At 38.8% G+C, this 12,781-nt stretch overlaps 1 protein-coding gene across 4 annotated transcripts in view; it reads right to left on the bottom strand.

Moving 5' to 3' along the window:
* CDK13 (cyclin dependent kinase 13) overlaps positions 1-12,781 on the bottom strand; it is a 117,705-nt gene that overhangs the window by 89,568 nt on the left and 15,356 nt on the right. For all 4 annotated transcript variants that reach the window (XM_060195870.1, XM_060195871.1, XM_007535477.3 and 1 more), the window contains exon 2: positions 1,855-2,514. In XM_060195870.1, the coding sequence (XP_060051853.1) occupies positions 1,855-2,514 (660 nt within the window). The remainder of the gene's footprint in view (positions 1-1,854; positions 2,515-12,781) is intronic.

The raw sequence follows: 12,781 nt of genomic DNA, 5'->3' as shown, positions 1-12,781 counted from the left end.
ATTTCTCTCTGTCTGATCTAATAACAATGACATCAATAACAACAGCAATAATAACTACAACAATAAAAGATAAAGGGCATGGGTCGGGCGGTAGCGCAGCGGGATAAGCGCACGTGGCGCAAAGCCCAAGGACCGGCATAAGGATCTCGGTTTGAGTCACCGGCTTCCCAACTGCAGAGAAGTCGCTTCACAGGCGGTGGAGCAGGTCTGCAGGTGTCTTCCCCTCCTCTCTCCATTTCTCTCTGTCCTATCCAACAACGAACAACATCAACAACAATAATAACCACAACAAGGCTACAACAACAATGGCAACAAAAGGGGGAAAAAACGGCCTCCAGGAGCACTGGATTCGTGGTGCAGGCAAGAAGCCCCATCAATAACCCTGGAGGCACACACACACACACAAAAAAAAAAAAAATTATAGAAGGGCATCAAAAGGGAAAAATAAATAAATAGAAAAAATTAAATAAACAAATAAAAATAAAATAAAAGGCTTAGGGCAGAGGAGACAGCATAATGGTTACGCAAAAAGACATTCATGCTTTAGGCTCCAAAGTCCCATGTTCATTCCCCAGGCACCACCATAAACCAGAGCCCAGCAGTGTTCTGGTCTCTATGTATCTCCAATCCCACATTAAAGTAAAATAGGTAAAATGTAAAAAATAAATAAAAATGTTTGCAAGCATAGGGCCCAGATTTAACCCTGGGCACCACAAAAGTCAGAGATGAACAGTTGTCTTCTCTCACAAAAGCTTTTTTTTTTTTTTCTAATGGAAAAGATTATGTGGAATAACAAATAGTGTATAACAACATATTTCTATATTAACATATATTTAAGAAGCATTCTCAGTATTCTATTTTTTTATTTATTCCTTTTTGTTGCCCTTGTTGTTGTAGTTATTATTGTTGTCATTGTTGGATAGGACAGAGAGAAATGGAGATAGGTGGGGAAGACAGAGAGGGGGAAAGAAAGATAGACACCTACAGACCTGCTTCACCACCTGTGAAGCGACTCCCCTGCAGGTGGGGAGCCAGGGCTCCAACTGGGATCCTTATGCTGGTCCTTGCGCTTTGTGCCACGTGCACTTAACCCATTAGCTACCGCCAAACTCCCTCTTTATTTTAGAACCCCTCTTACTGCAACTTTTTAACAAGTTTTAAAATATAAAATAATCATATCGCACCAAAGTAAAAGACTCCATGGTCCATGAAGGATGATAAGAGGACCTAGTGGGGGTTGTATTGTTATATGGGAAACTGGGGAATGTTATGCATGTACAAACTACTGTATTTACTGTTGAATGTAAAATATTAATTCCCCAATAAAGAAATAATATATATACATATATATATAACATAAGGCATGTCCCCAATATTCACAACAGAAACTTTTATCAAGTTAAACAATACTCATAGTATAGTATGAGTTTTCTACAATACATAATTTATCTCTGATTTCTAAAACTGAAAGAGTAAAGAAAGGACTAAGCTAAAAATGGTGAAAAATGCATGAGGCCACACTTAGAAATAACCAGGATTCATGTCTATATCACTCGTGGTACATCCTCCAAAAATGCTGTGTCTGACTTCATTATCAAGAAGTGCTAGCATTTCTAATTCTCACACTCAAACTGCTTTGTCTATCACAGCCCAAGACAACTGCAAATTTTTTCCCTAAGATTCTTAAAACAATCTATAATTCAGTCATCTTACAAGCTTTGTATCCCATTTTAAAACATGCATAAAAGAACAAATTTTCTTATAGCCTTTAAAAATATTATCTTCTATTTTCTCACTTCAAACGTATTTATTTTCTTTAAAATAAATAGTTACTGACAAAATGGTTGCGCTCACCTATCAGCATCTTTATCTTCGGGCAGCATGGGAGGCAAAGGTAACGGTGGTAATGTAGATGTCACTAAAGTTAAATGCTGCTCCTTCTCCTTCGCTCCTACGCTTGGTGTAAGTGGTTTGCTTTTCTCTTTAAGAGATGCTGGTTCCTCCTTTGTAGCAGCAGGTTTACTTTCCTTCCCAACTACAGCCGTTTTCTTGGCGGTTTTGTCAATAATCAAATTATTGTCCACCTTTGTAGCCTGAACAGGTGGCTTTGTTTTTGCCTTGTCGTTTTTTAAAGTTCCAGCGCTTGAGGGTGAGGGTACATGCTCACTTTTAAGTTTCTTCACATCCTTCACGTGGTTTGTTTGTGATGCACCGGCAGCAGTCTCTGTGCTCGCTTTGGTGGGTGTAGAAGCACTGGCCGCCTTGGCTGCTTTGGCAGCAGCCTCTGCAGCCTTTGCAGCTTCTGCAGCCTTGGCTGCCTCAGCAGCCCTTGCTGCCTCGGCAGCTCGAGCTTTTTTATTCTTGTTCAATTCAGCTGCCAGACTACTCTTGAGAGTTAGTGTACTAGGAGAAATGCTAGAATGACGACTTCTGGATCTAGACAGTCTGTGCCTACTGCGAGATCTTGAATGTCTAGATGAATATGGGCTTCTGCTTCGGGATTTGGCAGACCGTCTGGTGAAAAATAATTAAGATTGAATCAGTAATTCAGGAAAGTTTACTCAAATTTTACAAAACCTTCCAATGCAAGCCTATACAATGAAATTCACTTAATTTCAAAGTCATAATATAGTTTTTGTGAGATAAATCTTTTACTTTTAATGTTATCTGGTGGCTAGTTTTCCTGAAACGTAAATGGATTGTCATGACCCTGATCTGGCCTATAACTGCTTACAGGTGGTGTTGAATAAAAGCAGACTTCTGTGACAAGAAATACTTAAAGTCAGAGGAAAACAACATATGGCAAGGCATCACTGCTATCTCAGACAAACAAGAAAAGAGGGAGAGGGTGGGGTAGACAGCATAATGGTTATACATACAGACTGCCATGCCGGAGGCTCCAAAGTCCCAGGTTCAATAATCCCCTCACTATCATACATAAGCCAGAGCTGAGCAGTGCTTTGGTAAAAGGGAGAAAGAGAGGGAGGGAGCAAGGGAAAGAAAAGGATAGGATTTAAGTCCTGGTCCCCACCTGCAGAGGGAAAGCTTTGCAAGTGCTGCAGGTACCCCCTTTCAATCTCCCCCTTCCTGTTACAATTATTCTAACAATCTAAGATTTGCTTATCATAAACTGTTCATATATGCCAATAAAGTCCCCACCTGCAGGGGAGTCGCTTCACAGGCGGTGAAGCAGGTCTGCAGGTGTCGATCTTTCTCTCCCCCTCTGTTTTCCCCTCCTCTCTCCATCTCTCTCTGATGGATCAGCACCTTGGTTACATGTTGATTTTTAGCTCTCTCAATTTAGTTTTGGGTTTCTGACCTCTAAAACTGTAAAAATAAAGTGTTAATTTAGGCCATTAGATATGTGATAATTAATACAGCAGTGGGAAACAAGTGGACAAGTATGGGTCTAACAAAATGTTTTATTAGAATAAATAATATGAAAGAATTGATGGGAGGTAATTTGAGCTTCAGGAAACTGAGATTTCTGGCATAGTCTTAGGTGGAGATGAGAAATTAAAAAGATAATGACAAGGAAAGAAGCAGATATTAGAGGAAGTTGTTCATGTGCTTAATTTAATATCTTAGTTTCAGGTGTTGGTGGAAATATTTATAGTATGAGACTACCATAGTGGTTATACTTAACAGGGCTGTTAAAATAGCAAAACACTGCAAATTATGTAGGAACATTTAAGGATGTTTGAGAGAGAATTTGCAGAATATAGTACCACTTTTCACTCTGGAGCATTTTCCCTTAGGTATATTGACAAATATGTAGAATTTCAGTGTACTCATTATTGTTATGGTTTCACACATGTATATGTTGTGAAATGATGTCCCCAATTGTGGAAATACATCCATTGCCTCATATATTTATCGTTTAAGGGCGGAAAGCACTTAAATTCTTTTCACTCAGCAAATTTACTTGAGCTATACAGTACAGTATTATCAACTGTTGTCACCTTGTTAGACATTAGATTCTCAGACCGTACCCTCACTATATATATATTACATGTATCACAAGTGAGATGATTTCATTGTGTATAAATATATATCTTTTCATCTATTCATCCACTGATAAACATCATTTTTTTCTATTCATTCATGCACCGGTGGACACTTAGGCTGCTTTTATCTTAGCTGTGGTTTCAATACTACAATAAAGCTAGGAGCACCTATGTATTGCTGTTACTGTAGGAGCTGCACCAATTTACATTCCTACCAACAGCCCCAACAACTTGTAAAGACACAAAAAAAGAGACTGACTAATCAACCGAGACCAGAGCACTCCTCAGCTCTGGTTTAAGTGCTGGGGATTGAAGCTAGGAACTCAGAGCCTCAAGCATGAGACTTCAGCATAACCATTATACTATCTTCCTAGCCCTCCTAAATCTCCACTTAACATAATTTTATTTCTATTACAGAGGGACAAAAAGAAAGAGAATGAAGTTCTCGTGGTGGTTATAGTTGGTAGGGTGGAGGCACTGGACTTTCGGCAGTGGCTGTGGTGTAGGGCACAGTAATCCCATAATCTTATAAACCACTATTAAATCTCTAATAAAATGTTTTAATTTAAAAAAGAATTTGGTTCTCTCCTGCCGGCCCACTTAATCTTCACCTCTAACTACTTGCAACCCAGCATTCCTCTTCCCATTGAAGACCACCTGTCCCTAATGCAGTCAGTCAATCCTTTCTCTAGTCTCTAGATGCTTACTCCCAAACAGTAAATGGGCAGCAGCAGCAGCATCTGAAGCTTTGTCAGAAATACTATTATCTTGTGTTCCAACCCAGACCTCCAGATTCAGAAACTGTAAAATCCTCATAACAGTTTGAGATGAATAATTACTTGTGACTCTAATTCTTTGTTCTTTCCCTTGAGTAATAAATAACACAAATCTCTTAAAAATTCTTAAAAACAGGTAAGAAATAGGAAGATAGGGAGATAGCATAACAGTTATGCAAGAGTCTCTTGCCTGAGGCTCTGAGGTTCCAGGTTCAATCTCCAGCACCACAAGCCAAAGCAATGCAGTGTTCTAATCTCTCTCATCTCTGTAACTCTCATTAAAAAAAAAAAAATTTAAAAGCAAAAGATGGTACACTGATAATTATATCTTTATCTTTCCTTCCAACTACAACTAAACTCTCATCCACCTCCCCAAAATATTCCTTAAGCCACTATATAACTTGGTTCTCATCATACACTAAAAATTAACTCAAAGTAGATCAAGCACCAGGACTCTATGTGCTAAATTTGTAAAATTCTTAAAGAAAATATAGGAGTAAATCTTTGTGACCTTCAGTTAGGTGAGGCCTTCTTAGGTATGACACTACAGCAGAAGCAAACAAAGAAAAACTAAACCAGACTTCATCAAAATGTAAAGCTTCTGTGCTTTAATGTATATTAGCAAAATGATGCTGTGGGAGAAAATATTTGTACATCAGTTATATGTACCGTAATTTAGCTGCTGTAAGGATTCAAAGTACTTATACTGTATTGTTTTTTTTAATGGGTAGATATTATTCATACCACTTTACAAGTAGAAAGATAAGGGTTCAAGAGGGTAAGTAAATGAGTTATTTGATAATGTTATGACACAACCCACCCAAAACCTGATGTTAGCAGAACCCACCCAAAACTCTCAAGTTAGCATCCAAATCAATATGTATATGTTTTTATTTTATGTTATTTATTGATTCATGAGAAATGATAGGGGAGAGAGAGAGAACCAGACATCACTCTGGTACATGTACTGCCAGGGATTGAACTCAAGACCTCATGCTTGAGAGTCCAATGCCTTATCCACTGTGCTACCTCCCAGACCACATGTATATGGTTTGTAAGTTCCTGCTTTTTCCACTATACATATACTCTCTAAACCCCCTTCTCTCTCAATTCTGTCTCTATAAAAAATAAAACATGTAGGGAGTTGGGTGGTAGCGCAGTGGGTCGAGCGTACATGGCGCAAAGCACAAGGACCCACGGAAGGATCCCGGTTTGAGCCCCTGGCTCCCCACCTGACCTGCAAGCAGTCACTTCACAGGCTGTGAAGCAGGTCTGCAGGTATCTATCTTTCTCTCCTCCTCTGTCTTGCTCTCCTCCATTTCTCTCTGTCCTATCCAACAATGACGACATCAATAATAAAACTACAATAACAATAAGAATCAAGGGCAACAAAAAGGGAAAATAAATAAAATATTTAAAAAAATTAAAAATAAATAAAACAATAAATAAAGCTGCCAGGAGCAGTGGATTTATCTTGCAGGAACTGAGCCCTAGCAGTAATCCCAGCAATAAAATAAAAACACAAGTAAATTGAAAGAAAGAAAGAAAGAGAGAGAGAGAGAGAGAGAGAGAGAGAGGAAGGAAGGAAGGAAGGAAGGAAGGAAGGAAGGAAGGAAGGAAGGAAGAAAGAGGGAGAGAAAAATAGAAGAACGAACATGGGATGATCTCACTCATGGACAGAAGTGGAGAAGTAAGAACAGAAAGAGGAAAACTAAAATAGAACTTGGACTGGGTTTGATGTACTACACCAAATCAAAAAATTTTGGAAAGGGGAGGGGCTTTCAGGTGCATGATGGTAGAGAGGATGTGGGCTAGGGGTGAGAGTGTCTTGCAGAAAAATCAAGAAAATCTACCCATCTACCAAAAATTGTATCTACTGCAAACTATTAATCCCTCCAATAAAAAAGAAAAATAACAACAAAACTAAGAGCATCACAAGCATAAACATTTGCAAGATTTAATTCTTATAATTAAAAATGTGTTCTATAAAAAAACACACAATAAATACAAAAAATTTTTTGTTTTAAGTTACTTTGAGAAAGTTCACTTCATTTCTTGGTCCTTCAAAGTGAATCTACTGAATACAAGGCTTCTTCCCTAAAGGAGGAGAAATGTCACCGGTCAGATTAAGGACTTGCACCCAGGATGTTTAAAGAATACTTAAGATTCAGCAATAGGAAAAGAACCTGCTGCAGCGGGGATGCTTTACAACTGGTGAGGCAGGTCTGCAGGCGTCTACATACAAATAGTCAATAAACACATAGAAGGATATTTAACATATCAGTCAGGAAAATACAAGCTAAAACTACAGCATGGCTATAATTTAACAACATAAATCCCATTATTATGAAGGATGCAGAGAAACTGCAACTCTCATATGTTGTTAGTAAAAATGTATAAATTATATCAATTTGGAAGAGTCTGAAAATCTTAAAATTTTAAGCATAAAGCTGCCAAATAATGCAGAAATCCCATTCCTAAATATGTATTCAAGATAACATATAACATATCTGCATGCAAAAAACAGAACACAAATAAATGTCCACAGCAACATAATTCCTAATAGCCCAAAGTGGGAAAAATGCAAATATTCATCTACCAACAACCAAATGTAGTATATCGATTAAATGGGATAATATTTTGCTAAAAATGATGTTAATATTAATATTAATGACATTAATACTAATATTAGTATTAATATATAGTATAACATAAATGAATCATAAGAATGATGGGAGGAAGCTCTTGTGTTACAATCTCTCATGGAGGGAATGGGGGTTAGTCTGCCCATAGCAGTGAAGTCCCTATGACAAAGAGAAAAGAAAAACCCCATTATACCTAAATGAAAGGAGTCCATGAACGTGAAATGTGTAGAATATGCAACTCCAGACACAGAAGTAGACCAGTGGTTGCCAGGGGCTGAAGGAGGTAGGAATGGGGGTTGACTATTACTAGACATTTAGTTTCTCTTGATGTTGTTAAAATATTAAGAAATTAGCAGTGACAGATGGAGGGTAGATAGCATAATGGTTATGCAAAGAGACTCTCATGGCTGAGGCTCCAAAGTCCCAGGTTCAATCCCTCACACCACCATAAACCAGAGCTGAATAGTGCTCTGGTGAAAAAGGAAGGAAGGAAGGAAGGAAGGAAGGAAGGAAGGAAGGAAGGAAGGAAGGAAGGAAGGGAGGGAGGGAGGAAGGAAAGAAGAGAGAGAGAGAGAGAGAGCGAGAAAGATTAGCAGTGACAGGGGTACGACTCTGTGTTTATACTAAAGACTACTGGCTGCACCATTAAAATTGTAGTAAACTGTGGGCAGGAAGAGTTCAGGTTCTGGAACATGATGGCAGAGGAGGACCTAGTGGGGGTTGAACTGTTATGTGGGAAGTTGGGAAATGTTACACATGTACAAACTATTGTGTTTTGCTGTCAACTGTACACCATTAATAAAATTTAAAAAATAAAAATAAAATTGTAGTAAACTGCGTGTAAACTGAATAATAAATATCTCAAAAAGATGTTATTTCTTGAGTCGGGGGGAAATGCACAAAACCTAAATGTTTTGTGTTTATTTTAAAAGCATACACTAAGTTCTCACTTAATACATCACAATGGTTTACACAACAGATTCTCATGCCCAAAACACTAGAGGTCCAACACTCAATTCCTAGCACCACCATAAGCCAAAGCTGATCAGTGTTCTGCTAAAAATATACAATAATACTACAAATAATAATAATCTTGGAAACTGTAACTGAGAGCCAAACTACTGGGCTGTCAGAAAATTGTGACATATACAACAAGACAACAAATAACCCCATCCAAAAATAGGGGGAAGAATTGGACAGAATATTCACCACAGAAGAGATCCAAAAGGCCGAGAAACACATGAAAAAATGCTCCAAGTCTCTGATTGTCAGAGAAATGCAAATCAAGACAACAATGAGATACCACTTCACTCCTGTGAGAATGTCATACATCAGAAAAGGTAACAGCAGCAAATGCTGGAGAGGGTGTGGGGTCAAAGCAACCCTCCTGCACTGCTGGTGGGAATGTCAATTGGTCCAACCTCTGTGGAGAACAGTCTGGAGAACTCTCAGAAGGCTAGAAATGGACCTACCCTATGACCCTGCAATTCCTCTCCTGAGGACATATCTCAACAAGCCAAATACAACCACCCAAAAAGATCTGTGTACACCTATGTTTATAGCAGCACAATTTGTAATAGCCAAAACCTGGAAGCAACCCAGGTGTCCAACAACAGATGAGTGGCTGAGCAAGTTGTGGTGTATATATACACAATGGAATACTACTCAGCTGTAAAAAATGGTGACTTCACCGTGTTCAGCCGATCTTGGATGGACCTTGAAAAATTCATGTTAAGTGAAATAAGTCAGAAACAGAAGGATGAATATGGGGTGATCTCACTCTCAGGCCGAAGTTGAAAAACAAGATCAGAAAAGAAAACACAAGTAGAACTTGAAATGTAACTGGCATATCACACCAAAGTAAAGACTCTGGGGTGGGTGGGTGGGTGGGTGGGGAGAATACAGGTCCATGAAGGATGATAGATGACATAGTGGGGGTTGTATTGTTAAATGGGAAACTGGGGAATGTTATGCATATACAAACTATTGTATTTACTGTTGAATGTAAAGCATTAAAAAAAAAGAAGAAAATTGTGACATATTTTTCTCTTTTCTAAAATATTTTTTAAAAAGATTTATTTCCTTTTTGTTGCCCTTGTTTTTATTGTTGTGATTATTGTTGATGTCGTCATTGTTGGATAGGACAGAGAGAAATGGAGAGAGGAGGGGAAGACAGAGAGGGGTAGAGAAAGATAGACACCTGCAGACCTGCTTCAATGCCTGTGAAGCGACTCCCCTGCAGGTGGGGAGCCAGGGGGTTTGAACTGGAATCCTCACACCAGTCCTCACGCTTTGCACCAAGTGCGCTTAACCCAATGAGCTACCACCCCCGACTCCCAGATTTTTTTTTTGATTTACTTATTTAAAAGGTAAGAAGAGAGAGAATCAGACATCACTCTGGTACATGTACTGCCGGGAATGGAACTCAGGACCTCATGCTTGAGAGTCCAATGCTTTATGCATTGCGCCACCTCCCAGACCACATGACATATTTTTCTATGCAAAAATGAATTATGACTTTTCCAATAACCCAGTATGTATAATAAAACCAAATCAGGTACCCTAATAACCTTTAGTTCTTTATCAGTTCAGAGTTTGTTTCTCAACAATTAACGCTGGGCCTAGCAAGACAGCTCGACAAACAAGCAGGCCTCCATGTTCAAAGTCATCTCGGGAGAGATAGCTCATCATGCATGTGGGTCAGATTAGAGTCTCTGTACCATACGGGAGGTGCTATTCCAGTGATGGGTTGTCCCTTCTTATCTCTGGGCCTGTATGAGTGAAAAGTGGCCCAGAGCAGGAAAATACCACACCCACAAGTCCCAGATGCTTGTATCTGGCTCTATACATACAAAGTAAGACAACCCAATTCTAAAGAATATGAACACAACATTTTAAGATACTTTACCAAAAAATATGAAGAGCAAAAAAACATTTGGAAAGATGATGATTATTATTAGTCACTAAGGAGCTGCAGAAAAAAAATACAATGCTTTATAACAGCTAAAACAGATGAAGAGATGAACAAAAATGAGTCTTAGTGGGATAAGCAGTTAGAATATTCATACACAGCTGACAAAAATGCAAAAACAATACAGACATTCTGGAAAACAAGTTGTCATTTTAAAAATAACACTCACCATATAACAGCAATACCACTCCTAATTTACTCTCACAAGCAAAATCTATACTAAGATTTGCAGTAACTTTGTTCATTAATAGCCCCAAACTGGAATCAGCTCAAATGCTTATGAACTACATGATTAATAAGCACATTATGATATAGCCACACCATGGAATATGAGTAGTAATAAAAAGAACAAACCACTCAAGCATGCAACAATAGAGATGAACCTAAATAACATGCTAAGTCAAAACACCAAAGACTTTAAGCTGAGTAATTCTGTTCTGATAAAGTTCTAGGAAGGTAAATCTAGAGTGACAGAACAGACCAATGAGTGTCAGTGACCATGAGCAGCAATCAGGAATACCAGATTGTAAAAGGGCACGGAAACTTTTTGGGATAATTTAAATGTTCTATATTTTGACTGGTGGTGGTAGACAAGTGTGCCTATTTGCCAAAACTAGTGTGTATAAAGTATGCCTCAAAAAAAAAACAACTTATTAAGTCAGAAAAAGAAGGATGAATATGGGATGATCTCACTCACAGACAGAAGTTGAAAAGCAAGATCAGAAAACACTAAGCAGAACCTGGACTGGAGTTGGTGTATTGCACCAGAGTAAAAGACTCTGGGGGTGGCGGAGGGGTAGGGGGGGAGAATACAGGTCTTGGAAAAGGATGACAGAGGACCTACCTAGTGAGGGGTTGTACTGTTATGTGGAGAAATGTTACATGTACAAACTATTGTATTCACTATCAAATGTAAAACATTAATCCCCCAATAAAGTAAAGAATTTTTTAAATGTATTTTATGAAAAAAATGAATAAAACAAGGGGGTCGGGCAGTGGCGCAGTGGGTTAAGCGCACGTGGCGCAAAGCGCAAGGACCGGCCTAAGGATCCAGGTTCGAGCCCCCGGCTCTCCAGCTGGAGGGGAGTCGCTTCACAGGCAGTGAAGCAAGTCTGCAGGTGTCTATCTTTTTCTCCCCCCTGTCTTCCCCTCCTCTCTCCATTTCTCTCTGCCCTATCCAACAACGAATGACATCAACGATGGTAATAATAATAACCACAACGAGGCTACAACAACAAAGGCAACAAAAGGGGGGAAAATGGCCTCCAGGAGTGGTGGATTCATGGTGCAGGCACCGAGCCCAGCAATAACCCTGGAGGAAAAAAAAAATGAATAAAACATGTCCAATATATCAAAAAGGGGAAGGGAACAACCCTAATTGAACAACCCTAATTAAAAGCCTGGGTGTAACAAGTACTCATAAAAGTAACCTCAATTCTAAAGGCACAGGGAAGCTGGGTGGTGATGCACCTGGTTGAGCACACATGTTACAATTCTAAAGGCACTAAGAGAAATAATTTTAGGGTGACATGAAGGTTTTACAAATGACACCTATGATTAGAAAAGTAGGCAAGTAGTAGTGAACAAGTGACGGAAAGGCATAAAATAAGGTGGTAGGCAAGAACTGGCTATGTCCTGTTCAAAAATTTCATTTTGTGAACATGTACATAGCAAAATGATAAAATCAAAGTGCTATTTTAAGATTAATCTAAAAGCAAGTCAGGAGAGGTTCAAAGGAAAAAAAAAAGTCCAAAGCAAGCAGATGCAATAAAAAGTTTTATCTAAATAAAAGTGAACTGTAGATAGCAAAATGGTTATGCAAAGAGACTCTGAGGTTCCGAAGTCCCAGGTTTAATTTCCCCACACCACCATAAGCCAGAACTGAGCAGTGCTCTGGTAAAATAAATAAATAAATAAATAAATAAAATAAAAGTGACCTAAAGGCCATAAAAAGACCAACAGAACAAGCAATCCATTAGAACTCAGAATGAAAAGGAGTTAACTCTTGGCACTGGGCAACTAGGACAAACTACTGTAGGTTAAAGCACATACCGAGCCAAAATGTTTTAAAACAAAGCATTATATAAACACAGTTGAAAGACAAACTCAGGCCAACAAAATAACTTACTTGGATAGTGTGCTGTCTCGTCATGTGTGAGACTCAGATTTGAGCCCCAGCCCTTACCACAATCAAAGAAGCTTTGGTGCTGTGGTTTCTTTCACTCTCTCTCTGCCTCTATCACAACAGAAGTCAAGCTTGTAAAATTGCTAATGCATAAAAGACTCATATAAATGAATAAGAAATGGGGGCCAGGAAGTGGCTCACACAGTACAGTGCACACATTTCCCTGACTGAGAACCTGGGCTTAAGCCTCTGACCAC

This window comes from Erinaceus europaeus, chromosome 8 (assembly GCF_950295315.1).
Source record: "Erinaceus europaeus chromosome 8, mEriEur2.1, whole genome shotgun sequence".
NCBI lineage: Eukaryota > Metazoa > Chordata > Mammalia > Eulipotyphla > Erinaceidae > Erinaceus > Erinaceus europaeus.
The sequence above is the reverse complement of the archived record's forward strand: the minus strand, read 5'-3'. Positions and strand labels throughout refer to the sequence as shown.